This window comes from Mirounga leonina, unplaced genomic scaffold (genome assembly GCF_011800145.1).
Source record: "Mirounga leonina isolate KUSES-001 unplaced genomic scaffold, KU_Mleo_1.0 Mir_173, whole genome shotgun sequence".
In the NCBI taxonomy this organism is placed as follows: Eukaryota; Metazoa; Chordata; class Mammalia; order Carnivora; family Phocidae; genus Mirounga; species Mirounga leonina.
This window is the reverse complement of record NW_023270447.1, coordinates 18241217-18261993: the sequence shown is the minus strand read 5'-3', so window position 1 is coordinate 18261993 and position 20777 is coordinate 18241217. Positions and strand designations below refer to the sequence as shown.

Below are 20777 nucleotides of genomic sequence, written 5' to 3'. Positions count from 1 at the left end.
TCTTTTGGTGGTTCTTAACTTTTAGAGGTGCATACTGGAATATTTATGGATGAGATGAAATGTCTGGATTTCCTTCAAAACAATCTAGGGACAGAAAGTGATAAAACAAGTTTGTCCATAAATGGGTAGTTGTTGAAACCAGAAGGAGGATTCACGGGACTTCATTCTACTATTCTATTTTTGTATATAGTTGAGATATATATATATATTCCAAAGTACAAAGTCCCTATGATACCCCTCTCCCTTGGATGAAGACTGAATGACTTAGTCTGTCCATTAGGCATTTCTACCATCTTTCTCCTCAGCTTCTCCTCATCTCTACCTCAGCCTGAGGACAAAACCTGGCTGGGTGCATTAGAGTATTTTTGTTCTGGAAAAATCAACTGTGTTCCAAAAAGTAATGCCTCTCTTGGATTAACTTCCAACTGACGTTCACAACTTTCCTTTTCATTCCCCGTCCACCCCTACTCTCCCCAAAAACCTAGTTTGGCTGAGAGGTTAAGAGGAAGGAAAGGAAATTAATATTTACTGAGTGCCCATGATATGCCAGGTGTTGTCCTGAGCACACTTATTTTTGAAAAGTTATGTAGTGGAAATTCAGTATTTTGAACATTTAACTTGCTAAGAATTACATGTCGTACATAAATCATGGCCTGTTTGGGGATGATGTTTATTGTTCTTTCTCACTCGCTTTTTTATATGTGCCCTAAATTTCAGAAAAATGATAACTTTTCCCTTTCACCGTTCGCAAAAAATTATCACTGACGTGGTATAGCCATTTTTATTGTGTAAGCCCTACTGTTCTCAAATGCCACAAAAATGGTCACAGCATCCAAAGCAAACCGCACTACCATGCCTATACTTCAAAATAGTTCAGAAAATATGGCAGGATGGCACTACCTCAACTATTTTAATTGTTTTGCCATAAACCATAATGTGCATAAAGTATTCATGTTTTCTGGGCTTTTTTTTGTGAGTTACAATTCAAAGTCACAGAACTTCTAAATTTTAAGACTCTCTTAAACAGCTTCCATGTTTCCCAACATCTTACCCTCTGGAGAACAGACTTTTTTCCTAAAATTCTTCATCTTTTCAGTTCACAGTCAATTAGAGTATTTGGATGTGAACTTGAACACCAATGTGATATGTATGGCATGAAAAGGAGAAGGAGGTGGGAAGAGGATGTCAAGAGATAGATGTCAATGTTGCTTGTAGTTTCTCAAAAACTAGAATCAACCTCCACCTAGCATAAGGCAAAGGGTTTAGAAAGGCACAAACTCTGGAATCAAAGTGCCTGGATTTGAATCCCAGATCCACCACTTATTTATATGTGGTGTGACCTTGGTCAAGTTACTTATTCTTGCTCTATACTTGCCTCACAGAAGGGCTATGAGGATTAAATACGAGGATCCACACAAAGCATTTAGCACAGAGCCTTGTACCAAGTAAATGCTCAGTAAATGTGAGATAATCATTGTTGTCATTTCTACGACTATCATCACCACCAGCACCGTCATCTACTGTTGAAAGTTTTAGCAGCAAAAGAATGTTAACCCAGTGCTGATTCCCAAGGGACTGAGATGGTGGTTCCATGCTGCAGAGGCTCGGGCAAGTTCCATTAAAAATGGTGGCCCAGAGGAGGGACCCAGAGTTATTTAGTCTTGGCCTATTCTCTCTGTCCACAGAAGGAAGAAACACCACCTGAAATGTGTCCACGCCATTGGTATTGGGAGCTACAGAGCAGCTCTCTGCTTGGCTGTGAAGCCAATAACCAGAGACTTTATCTGCTGTTGCCCCAGAAAACCCAAGTGTTGAAAAATAAGATGGACCAAATGACTATGGAGACCTGGAACTTCGGCACAGCCTTCAAAGAGTATCTGTGTGGTTAAAAGAGGATAGTGAGGGCGCCTGGGTGGCTCAGTCGTTAAGCATCTGCCTTCGGCTCGGGTCATGATCCCAGGGTCCTGGGATCGAGTCCCACATTGGGCTCCCTGCTCGGCAGGAAGCCTGCTTCTCCCTCTCCCACTCCCCCTGCTTGTGTTCCTGCTCTCGCTACCTCTCTCTCTCTGTCAAATAAATAAATAAAACCTTTAAAAAAAAAAACAAGGACAGTGAAACATCCCACTGCTTGAGCAATTTTTATCCCTAAAATTCATTCCAGTAAGAGATACTTCCAGAGATACCATAGTATCTGTGGCTTACAACAGTAACATACAAAGCTGGCAGGAAGAATGATCATGACCCTGCTATTATTCAAATAAACTAATGCTATTAAGCAAATGGTCACATTCCCACTTCAAGTTACTATTCCAATTCACTGAGAGGCAGAGGGAAAGCACAGACTCCAGTGGCCTGCCTCATGGAGAAATGATTCCAGAGTCAAAAGAAAATAAACATAAAAGGTGGGAGGAGTCACTCACAGAGCTGAAAACTGCCAGAAAACCGACCCCACTCAGTGCAGTTAGAACGCACATTTGCACGCAGCCCCTGGGAAGCTGGCCTATAGTCTAACCTGCATTTGTTTAAAACCTAAACAATGAACTTTCTTCACTGCACGTTTCTCCACTAAAAGCTACTCTCGTGAAACTGCTTTGATATTTGGTAAAACTTTCCTCTTGTTGAACTTTTATGTAAAAGAACACTGAGCTTTCAGGATAATTACACTAAGTTTAAATAAAAGTAACTACCTAATTTACAAGAGGAATTACTTAGAAAAATACCACCAAACTTAAAAGAAGCATGAATGAATTACTAGAAGTTATACTACTGCAGTATTAATGCCCAATTAGTGTCGGGCATAGAAAAAAAAGCAGGCTGCTGCCATCAGTTACCCACAGAACTGTATCTCTGGAAATAGGTAAGAGTAACAGACTGAGTACGAGGTAGCGTTGTTATTGTTAAACCACTTTCACAGTACAAAATGCAGCCAGCTGTTGCCCGATTGTGATATACTTTGCAACCCAATTAATTTACTTATTTCCTCCCCTTGGACCCAATAAACAGGGAACTCTTTGGGCAATAAATTTAAAAAAACACAAAACAATTTTTTTTTTTTAAAGTAGGCTCCATGGAGCCCATGCAGGGCTTGAACTCATGACCCTGTGATCAAGACCTCAGCTGAGATCAAGACCAGAGCTGAGACCAAGAGTCGGACGTTTAACCAACTGAGCCACCTAGGTGCTCCTGGGCAATCCATTTAAAGAAGGACTGTGGCTGGTACACTGTTTCAAATGGTTGAAAACCGGGGCACCTGGGTGGCTCAGTCGGTTGGGTGACTGCCTTCGGCTAAGGTCGTGATCTCAGGGTCCTGGGATCGAGCCCCGCATCGGGTTCCCTGCTCGGCGGGAGGCCTGCTTCTCCCTCTCCCACTCCCCCTGCTTGTGTTCCCTCTCTCACTGTGTCTGTCTCTGTCAAATAAATAAAAAATAAATAAAATAAAATAAAATGGTTGAAAACCAATCAGTCAAAGTAAAACAAACAGCAACAACAAAAGGTGTTGCTGAAGAACTAATGAACATCTACTATGTATGTTTCACACCCCTTTCGGGATGACTGGGAAATGAATTAAAATCTATTTGGCTTCTTCAAACAGTAGAGCTGAGTGTTACAGCTGAAAGGGTCTTTGGAAGCCATCTGGTCTAAACCCTTCCTTTTCCAGACATAGAAAATGAAAGTCAAGGACAGAAGGAGAGATCTCCAAAGTCCCATACCCAGTTAGCAGGGAAAGAGTTGTGCCCCAGGCTCCTGACTCTAAGCCACACCCTCCCCACTATACTCTCTTGCCTTTCCAAAGTGAGCATGCCCCTAGGAAAAGGGCAGATGCCACCACCAGATATGTCAGCAAGAATGGCACTGCTATTTTCACAAAGGTCACTCCACCAAAGAACAAAGTAGACAGCATCCATTCTATTAGGTACTGTGTGCTTATTCTATTAGCCCCTGCTGCCTGGCCTTGCCAAATCCAACAGTGCTTAGATCAGAAAGGCCATCCCAGGGCTGCCCCCAAGCCTAGGCGTGGTAGCAGCTCCACCCAGCAGGTCTCCCAGCCAATGCTCACCAACTGGAGACAGGATGCTTGCTGGCTTTTATCAAGGCTCCAGTGCCGTGTTTCTCCTCTGCCCCTTGGGGTGGTGGAAGGAGGCCCAGAGACCTAGCCCCGAAATATCTAACCCCAGAGGCTAGGAATCCACTTTTACTCTCCCAGACCTCTCTTAGTTTGGCACCCTTAGACAATGTTTCTAGGTAGTCATAGGTTGTTTTTAGTGACAAATGTAGCTGCCCAGATAGCCTGAATGTGCCTTTGGTTCCATCCCCCCCAGATGTTGCCAGCTGCTTGATGTGTTCTTGCCCATCAGTGCCCTTCAGTCGTGATGCCCGTCCCATCAGACGCTTTCCACAGTCCACAGGGCCTCAGGTCCATTCCTAACACCCCCGTGGAGCCCAGTTCTGCTTCTCTATTGGTTTGGCTGACTTGGCCTACACTAGGTCTGGCTTTGCCTTGCCTGGCCACCTGAGGCCACATCTCCTAGGATGGCAACCTTCCTTTTCTCCTACAAAAGTGCAGACTGCTGAATGCTCCTATGTGTGTAGGAAGAGGCACCCTTGGCTTCAAGCAACAAATGTGACTGTGTGCAATTCTGAAACCTGAATTATAAAAATGCATTTGGACAGTAGTTCTCAACCTTTCTTCTGCTCTGACCTAAGATGGATGGTATTCACAAACACAACACCCTTCCCCCGCAATAAGGCATCTGCGATCTGGACACAGCCCTGGGACTGCTTGTACTCAGCACAAACACTGCTAGTAGATCATGAAAGATGGGCTGGGGGCTGTTCAATCCTGGCATGCGAGGAGGACCTCGGAGGCTTCCCTCCATACTTGAGGAAGATATTTGAATGGCAAGGGAGAGTGACATTGGGATAGAGACAACTTTGATCTAATATTTAAAAGAGGAAATCGTTGGCAAACCTATCACTAATAACTCAGCCATAAGGCAGAGCAGACCCAACTATATAAAAGGCTCCTTTGGCAAAAATCCTTTTCTAAAGTTACTAATTGGCCCTTTTTTTTTTTTTTTTTTTTTATTTATTTGAGAGAGAATGAGAGAGAGAGAGCATGCGCACACACGCATGCGTGAGGGGAACGGCAGAGGGAGAGGGAGAAGCAGACTCCCTTCTGAGTGAGGAGCCCAACTAAGGACTCGATCCCATGACCCTGAGGTCATGACCTGAGCTGAAGCCAGATGCTTAACCAACTGAGCCCCCCAGGCGCCCTAGCCCTTAATGTATCTTTTGAATACAACTGTACTTTGATTTACAGTATTGGAGCTACTGCTTCTTTTTCATTGTTTTAATACTGGAGCTTCTTAAAAGGAGCAGCCCTGGGGCGCCTGGGTGGCTCAGTTGGTTGAGCGACTGCCTTCGGCTCAGGTCATGATCCTGGAGTCCCGGGATCGAGTCCCGCATCGGGCTCCCTGCTCGGCAGGAAGTCTGCTTCTCCCTCTGACCCTCCTTCCTCTCATGCTCTCTGTCTCTCATTCTCTCTCTCAAATAAATAAATAAAATCTTTTAAAAAAAAAAAAAAAAAAAAAGGAGCAGCCCTCAGGCCCCTATTCTCTGACTGAGCCTCCCAAAACGCACCTTTAGCTTCTACTTGCTGGTGGATCACAGCGAGGGGCTTGGTGAATGTCTTCTTATTCTGCATCATGGCCCAGATCATTGAGGCATCCAGTGAGGTGCAGGCTTCATCCGGGGGCACACACTGCAGAGAGGCAGAGCAAAGCAGGGTCAGGGGTCACTCTGAAGAGCCTGCACCCGCTCGGCCTGCACAGTTGTCCTGCGCCCCTTATCAGACAGCTCACAGCTGTTTACCACAGAAAAACAGGAGATCTGGGTGTTTTCCAAAGAACCATAAATAATCTGGGAGATATAGTGGCAGACCCAGGATAGTCTCAGCAGCACTTGAAGATTCAAATATCACTGGATGGCTTATAAACACTGCTTTTCTTCCCCATCTTCCCACAAAACAGCTAGAGGTTTTAGTGTTATTTAGTCTGAAAAGTAAAGAAACTATATGATGAGTGCTGGCCCTTCACCAAGCTGGCTTCACATAAATGGTTCCTGTTTGTGATTTGTGATTGTGGGAAACTTCATGTGCTGCCTTATGAAAGTGACAGATTTTACATTTGTTGTCCAAAAAGATAATCATGTTGTCCAGTTTGTTTGATTTTTTAAATCCTGGTATAGGCTCATTCAAAATGACGCTTTCCAGGGTCGTCTGCTACAGTGTTCCAAACTGGAGCCCTGGGGAATTGTACCCACGTGTGGGGACCATGAGAACAGTTGTTTCCAGTTATTTTCAGGCCCCAAACTTAGAATTAGCATGCCCAAGCTCGGTATACCTGTTTTTAAAAAGTATGATCACACTCCAGTACCTTTTCCTTTAAAATAACTTTAGTTCCTTGTCTACGCTCATCAATAGGTGAAACTCTAATGTAAATGACATCTACTTGCTTTTGTTGTTAAAAAATAGATCTATCCTTTAAAAAGCCTACAGCCAAGCCATTCCCCAAAGCTAATAAATTTCAAATCACAAAAGAGCAAAGTCTTTTGGCTTTATTGTCATTGCTGCTCTGAGCAATGTATTATAAGAAGACAACTTCCTCTCCCTCAAAGCCCAGAGAAAGGCCTTTACACAAGCGTCTTGCACAGGGAAACAACAGATTGTCTGTAGAAAGGCCTCATTATTGAAAAGATTTGCATTTTAGGAAAAGCCTTCTTACTGTGCTATCAGTTCTTCAGTTAAGTAAGGGTCCACGATTGTACGTCCAACTCACAGCTCGACCCTGGACAAGATACTCAACTCCAGCCTTAGTTTCATCAGCTAAGGGCCGGGCTGGACTCAGCGATCTTTGAGAACTCCTCCTAAGAAGATTCTTTGGCTCTGTGTTATCATCTGAGAAGTCACTAGAACTGTGGAAATATTAACTACAAGCAGTAAACACAAAGACAGTGGTAACAGCTCATCTGAAGCCACTGCTCTATAAATGGCAGACTGTTGTCAAATCTACTGTCTCCTTTGTTCCTCTGCTCCCGAGGGAAGCCAGGTACTATTATTTCACTCTTCCAGATGAAGCCATACATATTCTGAGAGGTCAGGGGACTTGCTTCAAGTCTTGTTAGTAAGCAGCAGGCCTTCCTTCTCAGTCCTCATGCCCTTTCCAGTTTCTCGTGCCTTGGGTGTAAATAGGGACTTCACATCCTATGTCATCCACTGGGACTTAGAGCTCTCCATAGAATGTTATGGAGGGAAATATTAGGATTAATATTCACACACTAACATGCTACGGATGGTGCTAGGCCAGGCTCAGAGACAGATAACAACCAAGCCACCAAAAAAAAAACAACAACAACAACAACAAAAAACAAGCCAACAGTAAAGACCCCTAGTAACTGCCAGGCCTCCCCTCCTAGATCTCTAGCTCCTAAAAGTCATCCTCTGGCTGCAGGGAGCAGCTGTGTCTCACAGCCAAGCATTCAGCTTCCCCATGACTCTACCACAGTCCACTGGTGGTCCCTGGAAGGCGAATGTCCACAAGGTTAAGGCATCAATGTTTCCAAAAGCAACCTAAAGAACATAATCTAAATCATCTTATACATTCATGCTCCCAAAGGATTATGATCAGATTTGCTACACTGTCATATGTAGTATAAAATTTTCTTTGGTGTTGTCAGAGGAATGGATGCCCAGGGGAATATAACAGTGTAAAGCATTCAGATCAGTGGTAATCTATCCAATAATGTAATTTTTCCTCCTCCCTCTGTACCTCTATCTTACAACCTATATATTAAGAGAGAATTCCACACATACATTTATTGATACTGCTCAATCATTAGTTTTAGACACGGACTGATATGTGACTACAAAAGTTTTGTAAGTCAGCTGACACTGTATGAGATAATTACAGAAGAAGTGCCCATACGGAATTATAAAAAATCATGGCAGATCACAGAAACAAAACTATGACAGAAGACACCTTTCTTGCACAAGGTCAACTAATGAGGTATCGTCATCAACCTTGCAGATTTCCCCTTACACGGCCATTCCAACAAGGTCAAAGTGTTCTGATTTCTGTTGTGGCAACAGAATGTACTGGGTTCAATATGGGGAGGGATATGAGGCAAACATGGTGAACAAATATGAAGCTGAGAAAATTAAAATACTTGTTAGTTTCCCTTAGAAGTCCTCCTGAGACAAGTCAACCTTATAATTCACACAGAGAAGGTCGAAAAACAATTGCAACGCAAGTCTCAGCGGGACCTGGAAAAATTAATCCTCACACTGAACTTGTCCTTTCGGCTCTCTGTACTTTTGGCATAGAATGTTATGGAGGGACACTATCCGAATTGCAAAGATAAAGCCAGACCTCTCCCTCAATGGAAAACAGTCTTGATTTATCATTTGTGAGATACTACTAAGTAGCATGCATGGAAAAAAAAAGTCATACTGTCAGGATTTATTCTCTAGGACTCCATAAAACTCACGGTTCCCTGCTAGCACAGATTTTATTACTTCAATTGGGCAGTTCCCAAACCAAAAACCTCAACCTGCAATAACTCGTGATTAAACTTCTCCGGTAGGTCATTGCCTCACCTAAAAATGTCGAAATAACACAGAGATGGATGAAGGCCCACTAACCTTAGGTAACTTCTGGGGGTCTTTTTCCTTCTTGGTGCACAACGTGAGCTCACATTGTAGAAAGAGCAGTGAGGTGTTGAAAATGGACTTAAACACAAAGCTGAATCGCTTCTTGTCCATCTCAGCTTGTGGGATAGGAAAGTGCACCCTCTTGGGATTGTAAAATTTCACAGATTCGTCTTTAGGACAAATGTTTTCAATGATGGTGTAATCAGACATCCTATCAGGGTTTGAATATGGAGAGATAAAGCACGTTTGGATGGCAAATCCCAATTCTTGGTCAGCCTTAGTAACAGATACCTACAAAAGAACAGAAAGAGCAATGAGATCCAAGTTGGCATCTCACTTTTACTTTAGGCACAAGGGTAACATGTCAACACGGGGCTTCTGATGAGGGACACTGCTTTATTTTCATAACATAATAGTCTTCTTTCTAATTACAAAAGTAATATATACTCATTGAAAAAAGATGTTTTCCATCTAAATTTGGTATGGATGATGACAGTGAATTATTTAGTTCAAATGCCAGTCTGGAAGATTCCAATACAGGATGAATTAAGTCTCTTCAACCTCCCATAAGTCCTCTGGGAGATAAAAATAAAAGCATAGCATGCACCTAAAGTGGATTTCCAAAATAAACACAAAGCACCAACAGGCAAAGCACCTAATGTCATAATACTGTGTCATGTCTCAATAGGGTACCACCTGTAAAGCAAGCTATTTTTCAAAGCTGCTCGAAAAATAAAGTACAGAGGCAGAATCTATTTAACTTAGGCAGAGAGGACTGAACTTCTAAACTGCCACAAGTCATAATGGGCCTAAAACCTTGCAGTAAAACTGCAGATTCATCTCAAGTCCTGCTTCATAGCAAGCAGGCAGAGCCGGCCTACGGGCTTTGGTGTCCGGGACCGTGCAATCTGGTGGCGATCACAAGCCTGGCAAAGTGTCCTAGCTGCTCACAGGTCCAAACCAGGCCTTGCCAAGTACTCTCCCTTCACTCTTTAAGCCCAAGGGTATTTTAAGGGAAATCTAATCTGGAAATGTTTCCAACTCATTATACTCCCCTCTTACAAAACATTCGTATGGGCTCTGTCCAAACCTTGCAAAGGTTCTTTTCTTTAGAAACAGGAAGTGGTGTTTGGCCAAGTATAAACAGAATTCAAACCTCAACTCTCCTGAACTCAGCTAAAATTCCCAGACCAGAGTGGATTCTCCATTTGGTGACACATGGATCGCTGCGTGAACTGCCTTTCCCCTCATGCTTCATTCCCTGCCTAAACTTAGGATCAAAATAAACTTAAACACTTTAGAAATAAAGTTGGTCCTTAACCATAAGCCAATAGCCCCAGAAGCCTTTCAAAAGGCGTGGAGATATAAACACACTTTCCATCCTGAGAACCCAGGGGAAACCCCCGACACCTCATGGGGCTCTGAGGACACAGCACTATTTTGAAAGATCCCTCCGTGGTAACTCCAAGACACTCAGCAATGAAGGTGATTGTCATTATGTCACTGTAGTGCTTTAAAGTTCAATCCCTCTGATGGTGAGATAAATAGTTTCATCTCCATTTTGGAGGAAAAAATGAACATACAGGATAGACGACTTGTTCAAAATCCTACCTGGGAAGCACTGGATAAAACCAAGCCTTAAACCCAAGTCTTCCAACTTCAAGCCCATTTTCTCTTTACTATTTCACTGTAGCCACAGGGTTGATTCAACCAAACCCACGACGTGGCCTTGGGAGAACACCTGGTGGGAAATCTTTCTAGGAAGTAGTGTTTGGGAGTCTGCAAATATTCACACATCATTATTTTGCCAATATTTCTGAAAAATAAGATATTTTATCTCGGAAAGATGGCAAATTACATATATCCTATTACTAAAAAGTACCCTTTAACATGACCTCAGAACCCACAATGCAAACATGTAGACAGAAGAAGAAATATAAATCTTTTCTCGAATCTCAAAAAAAGCATGTAATAGTAGAAACTCTAAGGTATCCCAAAAAGTTGTTTTAGAGGAAAAAATATTATCAGCAAGTCCTTTAGTCTAAAATGCCCTGGGCGGGGAGGGTGGGCACAGTCAGTTAAGTGGCTGCCTTTTGGTTTCGGTTCAGGTCGTGAGATCGAACCTTGCATCGGATTCTGCACTGAGCGTGGAGTCTGCTTGGATTCTCTTCCCTCTTTCTCTGCCTCTCCCGCACTCAGATAAATAAATAAATCTTGTAAAAAAATAAAATGGCCTGGAAATGAGTAGTAGAAGGACTACAGGTCTCAGAGGGAGACAAGCCTCAGGAAATTATGTGGCTCATGCCCTGTGAACTCTGAGCCTCAGTTTCCTCCCATACAGAAGAAGGGCACCAATACCAACTAGAAACAATTACTGTGAGGATCTGTAAAGTCACAATTACACGCAAACAACATAGTTCCCAGCTAGTCAATACATGACAGCTGTAATTAGCAGTACTATTCTAGATTTAAATTTGGGGGGTTATAAACAGTTCTTTTTAATGCCCCAAGACAAATGAACTAACAGAAAAGCTGCCATGATGTGACCAACTATCACCCAGAGATGACCAAAGACCAGGTGGCAAAATCAATAATGTCTTGGAACAGGATTCTGGGGGTGTGATAAGGATGGCTGGGAGAAGAAACTTGGAAATAGTTCTCTAGACCAAACCAATGATTCAGTGAGTTTTACTTACCTTAAATAAAAAAATTTTCTTACCAGCATTGGAGTCCAAACAGAAACAAAGATTAGGTGTGGCTGCTATTTTATTTTGCAAAATATTTACAGATTCTCTATTTTAGGTGGTTTTAAACAACTTTAAAATAAAGCTGTTTAAAACATATACCACCCTCTTCAAACTCTCAGTACACCTGATATTTAAAATGGTAGCAAATAGGGGCGCCTGGGTGGCTCAGTCGTTAAGCGTCTGCCTTCCACTCAGGTCATGGTCCTAGGGTCCTGGGATCGAGCCCCGCGTCATCGGGCTCTCTGCTCGGCGGGAAGCCCGCTTCTCCCTCTCCCCACTCCCCCTGCTTGTGTTCCCTCTCTCGCTGTGTCTCTCTGTCAAATAAATAAAATCTTTATAAATAAATAAATAAATAAATAAATAAAATGGTAGCAAATAGATTCAGTCCATTTCTTTTTCATCATTTCACAATGTCTTTGACTAAATTTAACTATGAAAAATACAGATGATATATGAAAAGATATAAATGTGAAAATAAGGGAAAAAAAGAATTTCAAGTAAGCAGCACTGGGTGGACTGGGAAGAAAAACCAAAACTCCCAGGGTAGGATACAGGAGGAAGACTGGCCAGTGATTAGCATAGAGCAGCAAAGCCATAAATTAGCAGAGCCAGGTACACATTTGGAAAAGAACAAACTGCAGTTAAGCAGGGCCCCTAAAACCCAGGGCATGACAGAGAGTCACTGCCCAAATGCACACAGGTGGATTGTGCAGCCAGAAATGAAAGAAGAAAATAATGCTCTTGGATAAGAAGAGATCTATAAATTAGGAACAGCATGTAGAAAGCAGTATATTTTCCCCAGTGGAGAAAGAAGGTATACCCAAAGAAAGAGAAGACCTCTCAAAACAGGGAATCAAAAAAGAGGAGAGATCCAGGAAAATGTCTAGAGCCAGTGGGCTCTATCCCAGAATCTGAACAAATGTGAGAGTTATTTATCTTTCTGAAACAGAAATATGTGCTCTGAAGTCACTTTCAACGTATGGAAGTATCCCATTTCGACCCCGTAAGCTTCTCACTCCTTGCACAGTAAAGTAGAACACCAGCTTGCAGTTTAGCCCCAAAACTAGCTCAGGAGAGGATGATGTTCCTGTAAGACCAGCAGATATCCTAGAATCTAATCTAAACCTGGATATTTGCACTGCTAAGTGGTCACATTTTCTCCTCTTTAAATGGCACTTTGAGGATAAATGATAGCATCGAGTGGGCTCTTGAGCCAGACAACCTGAGTATGGACCCTACTCTGAACTCCACTAGTTACTGTCTGACCTTAGACAAGTTTGTGCCTCAATTTCCTCACCCCTAAAATGGGGATATCAATAGTCTTGTCTCATCGGACTGCTTTGAAGAGTAAATTACTACAATAATTATAACCAAGTTTGGCACAAAATAAATCTGCAACAAATATTAGCTGTTATTACTTCATTCTTACTACCACTACCTAATATTTTTATAGTTATTCCACAGACTTAGGCTATGCATAATCATTACCATTACATATATGGAACAGCTTAACACATTTAGATAATGATCTAAAAAAACCTTAATTTTCATGAGATAGGGTAGCATGCAGCATTTCACTAAAGTGTGTTCTACTACTGAACCCCTGTTCCAAAAATGCTAATGACAAGCAAGAACGGGGCTTTATTAGTAGAATTCACACCACTGATTTATTTTATTTTATTTTATTTATTTGACACAGAGAGAGAGAGCGAGCACAAGTTGGGGGAGCTACAGGCAGAGAGAGAGAGAGAAGCAGGCTCCCCGCTGAGCAGGGAGCTTGACGCAGGGCTCTATCCCAGGACCCTGGGATCATGACCCAGGCCAAAGGCAGACGCTTAACCAACTGAGCCACCCAGGTGCCCCATCACACCACCAGTTTTTAAAAAAGCATTCATCTGTAAAACGCTCTCCCCATGTAGCAAATCCTGCAATGACTTACTTTGGTCAGAAATCAACCTGGATGCATTTTCTGAGCCAAGCCCTCACGGAGAGCTGGTTAAGGGCCGCAGGGAAGAGCATGATGAGGTCTTCTGGGGCAGGCACCTTGGCTCTGCCCCAGGAGCTACGACAATTCTGCCCTAACCTAAAAACCCAAGGCTAATGTCCAGGTCTCATACCTCAACATAAATGTGTCCATTCTCTGCCACGGAGAAGACCCCCTGAGAGGGCACGAGAAAGAGGTCAGTGTTGTACAGCTCCATGTTGAAAGTGATGTTTCTGTTGGGTGGGTCCTGGAAGCTATTGGGATTCCCCACCTGCCGCAGGCTGCAATTAAACTGGGGAAAACAAACAGACAAACAAAACAGAGATAAATCCCAGTCAAATGAAGGATGAAGACCCTGGAACTCTGTAAGCTTTGGTCTTTAACATCCATTTCCCCCTCCCTGCCCCACCCAATAGTCCCTAACTAAAGCCAACCAAAAAGACAACATTCTCACAAACTACCTGCTGCAAACGAAAACGTACCACCACAATTTCAGGTCGGCTGAAGAAGGAGGTATCGCCTTCGTCCATATCTCCTGGAAATCCATTATCGCCTGACTCCAGATCTTCGTAACCGTCTGGCCAGCCACTACTATCTCCAGGTGACGGAACCTGTATCACAATCTAAAGGGCAAAGAAAGCACGGTATGGTTACGACACCAAATCACAGGATTTGGTTCTACCTCACATAGACACCCATGTAATAATTCAGATGCAAACCGAAAATCTGAACTTAAAAAAACCCCAAAACTCCAAGTTTTCTTAGGATTTTACCTTCAAAGAGATTAAAAATAAAGAGAAACCCAACGTACGTTCAAATTAAGACTTGAACTAAAATATGCATTTTTCCTTGTGTAAAAAGTAAGACTTGTTTCAAACAGTGGGAAAAAACCAGGCACTGAAACAGGGCTGAACAGGGTTGTCAGTAGGCCAGTCTACACTGGAGGGGAGGGGGGGCTTCTCTTTACATCAAAAATTCTAACAAATACTAAGAGCAGCCTAATTCGAAGAGCTTTTCTTATTTGTACCCATCAAGATTTGTATAAAGTGTGAGTTGGAAACTAAGTACCTAATGTTTACTATTGAGCTAGTCTCCTCATCTTTTCTCTGTACTCCTCTATCTTTTCCTCATTTCCTCCTCCATATCTTTGTGTATGGTGTACAGATGCAGGAAAGAATCGTGTTTTTATCTATGACAATCTATCTTAATGTTAGTTGAAATGACTATTCCTAGGTTAGTTCTAGATAACATGTAAAATCCACCTGAGGACCATGACTCCATAAATAAAATCTTAATTTCTTTGCATTAGAATAGTCACATTTTTTGTTTGGTTTTATTTCATGGGCTTAGATTTTTGAATATGGTGCAAAACAAAAATATGTAATAAGTCAGAAAATTGCTACAGTTATAATTGGAACAGCTACAATATTCACTGAAGGGAACAGCATGGGAAGAGAATATAGGAAAACCACTTCTCCATTCTTTACCAGTTCCACAGAAAGAAGTATTGATGGAATTGAAGCCAAGTACCCAGGACATTGCTTACCCTATGTATCATCATCATAATACACACACACACACCCATGAGAAGAAAGGGATTTTAAAGGCTTAAGATATACCTTTCTCTTCTGAGGCATATTTTTTTGTTTGTGTGTGTGTTTGTTTTACTTAACAGATTACCATAGCCTCTTATTGGTATTAATTTAGTCATAAACTTAAAATTCCAAAATCAAGTATATCAGTAATATATGCCATTCATTATACCTGGAAAAACTGGATAATGTAAGAAAATTTAGTGTTGGAATTGGCAGGAGGGTGTTCATCATAGAGGTCAAAGGTTAATAAATTATTCCAGTAACAAAGAGAGATTAGCTGGGCCAGCCTGGTGTCAGGGAAAGATTAGTGGATGAGAGGTCAGGAAGCTGGATTCAGTCCTGGCTCTGCCGTTGACTAGTTCCTCAAATCTAAGCAAGACTCTTAATTCCCGGGAGTTCAATTTCCTCACCTGTGAAATGAGGAAGTTGAATGAGATCATCTGAAGGTTCTTTCCAGCTCAAACACTCTAAGTCTGAAGAATAATAAACTTGGGTCCATAGGAGAGTCAGAGCCCACGTGAGCCACCCTGACAGAGCACCTGATCTCCAGTCTTTCTTCTGGATGGGTCAAGTGTATCTACTGAAGGGCAGTGGGACGGACATGAATGACAGTCCCACCCACCCTGTCCCATGCCAAAGCTGAACTCGGGGATTTATGAGCCTTATTTTTACCATCAAAAGTATAACCTGAACTGCAAAATTAACACTATAAAGTACTTGTGAAATTTCATGTTTCAAATTATTTTAATATTCACTGCCTAGTGTGTATTTCTGCAAGAATTGGCTTAATCTGAAGAAAAAATATTTAAATTTTTTTTTAAAGATTTTTATTTATTTATTTGAGAGAGAGAGAGAGAACACATGAGAGGGGGGAGGGTCAGAGGGAGGAGCAGACTCCCTGCAGAGCGGGGAGCCCGATGCGGGACTCGATCCCGGGACTCCAGGATCATGACCTGAGCCGAAGGCAGTCGCTTAACCAACCGAGCCACCCAGCGCCCCTGAAGAAAAAAGATTTAGATGAATGAGCTGACAAGAAGGATTTCTGAAAAGTGTAGGTTAGCTATTGCAGTGGGTTATCATTGGGGGAATCTATGTAATCTCGCTTTGGGTAACGTCAAAAGTAGCAAATCTCCTGATTTGCTTCAATGTAGGATCTTTCTCAGAGGTGGAGAGAGACTTAATAATAATTTCTTGAGAGCTGTTTTTGGATTTCTCTTGGTTCTTTTGTTCATGAGGAAAGGAGAAGTCCTCCCATCTCTGGACAAAACTCAAATGATGCCACAGAGACCATGTAGCTGGTTAGCTCATTTGTGTAGACTCAGGGTCAAAGTACATCCCATTTTGTTGAGAACTGATGCTTGGCTTTGTTTAGGCCTGGAGTACATGCCCCTGCTCATGGTCATAGAAACTTTAAGGCTAATTTTAAGGTAACACACGGCAAGGCTGTGGCAAAGGGCCAAGCTTTGTTTTGGAGAACACTCACGGAATTATAGTAAACCACACCATCTGGGGCTGACCGCCGGTGACGAGTACCACAGCCATTCAGGGGAGACTCCAAAATGAAGTGGGTGCCATTCATCTTGGCCTTGCAGGTAGGATCCAACAGGGTGAGCTCCATCCCTGAGTAGCTGTTGGCCTGAAACAACCACCACCAAAGACGTAAAGGGGGGGCCCACAGGCAGGTCTGCAGCACACGGGGAGCACGTTTTGCCCGGTCCTCCCATACAGTATTGGTTGCTGGAGGCCTGCATTTCCCCTCCCTGCTCACCTCCTCCCAACCTACCAAGGATTGTGTTTGTTGGCCTTGGAAATTCAATACCAAAATATTGACACATGAGGATCTGGACCCCCTCAACTGAGAACAACAGGACCTGAGTGAGACTCCCAGCCAAGGGGAAGTGAGTCCATCCAACTGAGAAAACAGTATCAAGTCCCCAGAGTTCAAAAGTGAAAGAACGAGAAGGAAATAACTAACACACACTGGCGCAAGAGGGGAAAGGAGGTGGCTTTCTCTTCTCTAAGAAATTGCACTGACCTGAAAAGAATCTTTTTCTACAGCCACGATCATCTTCTCATCATCACATCTGACTGACAGGGCAACCTCCATGTTCCCTTGCACCTCCTCGGGCTCTGTGGGATCAGGAAACAGTTGTATGCTGGGGAGGACCGGGGTCTTTGGCCGGGGGATCCCATCTTCTCCTCCTTCCTTCTGGCCTCTCCTGGAGATGTCGGGGAAAGGAAAGGGGAAACCTCCATTTCGGCCTCCGTCTCCTCGGATGGGTGGGTTCTCCAGGGCAGGCAGGGCGACAGGGTCCAGCAAGATCCGTAGCTCAGGAGGGATGGTATGGACTTCCTCATCTCTCATTTCCTCTGGTGGTGACAGAAGAAGGCGAAACATCATCAGTGTCTGATGCCAGGCCACAATCATCATCATCATTAGAAGGAGGAACAAGGGGAACTAGCACAGAATGGGCATGTGTAAAATGATTCTTCACAAGCAATGGGTAAAAGAGATGGGGATCTGGAAGCTTGAATTCTAGTCCTGATGTTCTTTCTAACTGACTGAATGGCTTGGGGCCAATGGCTTATTTCTCTGTGTCTTGGTTTTCTAATTTTTAAAATTGAGGTTGGATTAGATCAATAGTTCTCTACTTTGGCTGCACATTAAAATCATTTGGGGAACTGAAAAAAATTCCCTATACCCAGGCTGTACCCCAGGTCAAATAAAAATCAGACTCTCTGGAGTGGGACCTAATCATTAATATGTTTAAAGCTCTCTGTATGGTTCCAATGTACACCCAAGGTTGAGAACCACTGGACTAGATAACTTCTAAGGCTCTACAAGCTATACAAATCTATGATTTGAATAAGAACATTATTGTCCCAATATATTATTGGGCCACTGAAATACCTCCCTTGAATCTAGAGATTCTTTAGCATAATTTCTCTAAGGAATTCTTGAAACAATATTGGCATTTTAAAATTATTCGCTATCTCCTTTCTGCCTACTAAATTCCAACAGCTATCTAGGCATCCTGGCCTTTTAGAACCTAGTCCTGAAAAGAGAAAGCTGCTTAGGCACACTTATTCCTTCAAAGGGAGAGACATATCTGCATATAATTAATGCTCAGTGTTCTGTTCTATTTTCAACAATTTAGGGAAGAAAAATTTTCCCAGTGTTGTCCATATCCAGTCTCAAAGCCAATGCTTGAGGTCAGTCTACCTCAGTGGGAGCAGGAAGTGAAGATAACCAGAGGACATGAACTCTCCTTCAATACTATCTTTTGGAAAAAGATGGCACAGCCATACGGATCCAAAAGAAATCAGAGCTTTGGAAGGTTTTTAATTTGTACGTTGACAGAAACCTTCACAAAACTCTTTGAGGTAGGGCCTATTTTTTCTCCCATAATACTGAGGAGGAACCTGAGGCTCAGAGGTTAAGCAACTTCCCCCTGAAACGGTGAATAAATGGCCCTTACTCACGCTTGGTAGCAGTATGACTGGGGTAAGGAACAGGTCTGGGGATCAGAAAACTTGGGATTTGAGTCTCGCTAGCTATGAGGTTCTGGAAAAACCTCAAGAACCTGTTAATATTCAATTTTCTGCTCCATCCAATTGGGGTAAGAACTCCTGTGTTCCCTCTGGGTGAGATCGAGAAAGTGCCTGGTGACGACCGTCCTGTAAGACTACAGTCTGACCTAGGACTTCTCCCCTGTAGTAGGAGCAGCTGTACCTCAGCTGTAAGTGATTAGTAGGCACTTCTGAGAGAAGAACCCAGGCTGATTTGCTCCTAATGTAATCACAGTGAATTATGTGATCTACAACGAAGTTCTCCAACATGCAATCAACTCTGTTAGTGAAAAATCTGTACGAAAAAGACCATTTCCTCAAAACAATCTATCACAATTCTAGATAACCTTAAGCTTTATAGTAAAATGTAGTCAAATGAATCATCAAAATTTACAACAGAACAACAGCACCATATAACCTGAAATGAGAGTTCCTCATTGGAAAGCCTCATCTGGTGGATATTTTTACTTGAGGAAAAAAAAAAAACACACTTACCATTGTTTTCAAGCTGAAGATGGAATCTATTAGCCACAGGAGCCACTGTATATGATGTTACTGGACTATAGCCATTGTCCAAAGCCCACTTGACCAGATTCTCTTGGGTTGAAGGAATGTCATCTCTTATTGATTTGGTCATTATCATGGATCTTTCACTCTCTTTCCCAAAGCCAATACTGTTAGGAGCCTAAAGATGACAGCAAAATTTCACTCATGAGTCTAAAACTAAACAGTGCTTTAAATAAGAATTGAATATCTGAAACAAACAGATTCCACATATTGTAGATGAAGGAACTATTTATTCTTTTGATCCCTATTTTCCTTGGACTAAGGACACTGACATGAAAATCTTTAATAGCAGATTAAGAGAAATCTATTCATGCTGTTTGATCATACCATTTGGGTTGCTTATATTGATAAAAATAACCCAATGATCACTAAGTAGCTACATACTAAGTATACCTAGTATGTTACTAGAGTTAGTTTAATGTTTAAATTATATACGCATACATATCAAACTTTCCCTTATTTTTACTTAAAATGATGTATAAAATATACAGAGGTGCATGTTATCCTGCCAAAAATATGTCCCTGCTTCTATCTCCGGTACCCTAGATTTAAATGAAAGAAGGCACAACCTAGTTACCTCACTGTGGAGACCGTCTCATCTTTGTAAACTATTAAATTCCATATGGTGAAATAACCAGCACTGATATTTCAGTTATAATTTATGATCAATTTAGTGATCCTGTCACTGTACTCCTTTGTCAAGTTTATTAACTCAATATGCTTAGATTTTGTCTTTTAAATATTAATTCCTTAATTTGGGTTATTGTCTCTCTAACCAATATTTCATCCAGCAATACAAGTTGACTTTCACTTGGTAATTAGTACAAAATTAATAGTGAATGACAGAAATCCTTCCAAGAAAGGACTGAGTAACCAAGACATGGATGGTCAATTTCCACATCACCTGGCTCCTAGGGCAGTGATCTTGTCGGATGCGAGGGAGCTGAATGCTGCAGGGGAGGTGCCAAACCCAAGGCACCACCTTTCCAACAAGTGCTCCAACAAGGCTGGCAAGCCCTGCCGGCATGCAGATCAGACCATTTTCATGCCCTATAAAGATCACTTTAATTTCCATGCCCAATTATTTTCTCCTGCATACATGCAGCATTTTTTCCCAAATTCCCCATTTGTTTCCCATTCTATTTGCCCCTAACAGGACTAAATATTAATCCTTTCCCACTGCAAAACCATAGAAGATTCACAGGCTCTAAGTTCTCTTGGCCTCTTTGGTTGTGGGATATTGGCTGAGGACACATATTTTCAATTCAAAGCTCAAAGGCTCTCCCCCAGGGTATTTTTCTGTTACCCAAAGTGCTTCTCCGAAGCTGTGTGACTGGCCAGTCACAATCATGCATGAGAAGGAACCATGCTTCGCAGCCATTTGTGAAAAACTCAGTTTCACAGGTTTGGAATCTTCTAGCTCTTACTTTGATTCAGAGAAAACGCCTTGGGGGAAGGAAGGGTTAAAAAAAAAAAAACTAAACTAAAATGAAGTGAAGAAGGATCCAATTCGTTCTTAAAACTTAGTTTCTTAGGCGCAGCTTCTAGCCTTTCAAAGCAGCATGTCGTTTTGGTTGGCTGGACTTGCAACACTGGCCTAAACAGGA

General features: G+C 42.3%; 1 protein-coding gene across 7 annotated transcripts in view; it reads right to left on the bottom strand.

Annotated features, from left to right (window-relative positions):
- Positions 1–20777, bottom strand: part of TGFBR3 (transforming growth factor beta receptor 3) — a 228297-nt gene that overhangs the window by 48293 nt on the left and 159227 nt on the right. For 6 of the 7 annotated variants that reach the window (XM_035018044.1, XM_035018045.1, XM_035018046.1 and 3 more), the window contains exons 8-14: positions 19099–19288; positions 17069–17403; positions 16517–16669; positions 13921–14061; positions 13572–13730; positions 8699–8998; positions 5641–5761 (exon numbers count right to left, since the gene is read on the bottom strand). In XM_035018044.1, the coding sequence (XP_034873935.1) occupies positions 5641–5761; positions 8699–8998; positions 13572–13730; positions 13921–14061; positions 16517–16669; positions 17069–17403; positions 19099–19288 (1399 nt within the window). Of the gene's footprint in view, positions 1–5345; positions 5382–5600; positions 5762–8698; positions 8999–13571; positions 13731–13920; positions 14062–16516; positions 16670–17068; positions 17404–19098; positions 19289–20777 lie in introns of those variants that run through there. The other variant, XM_035018049.1, reaches the window with a different exon arrangement.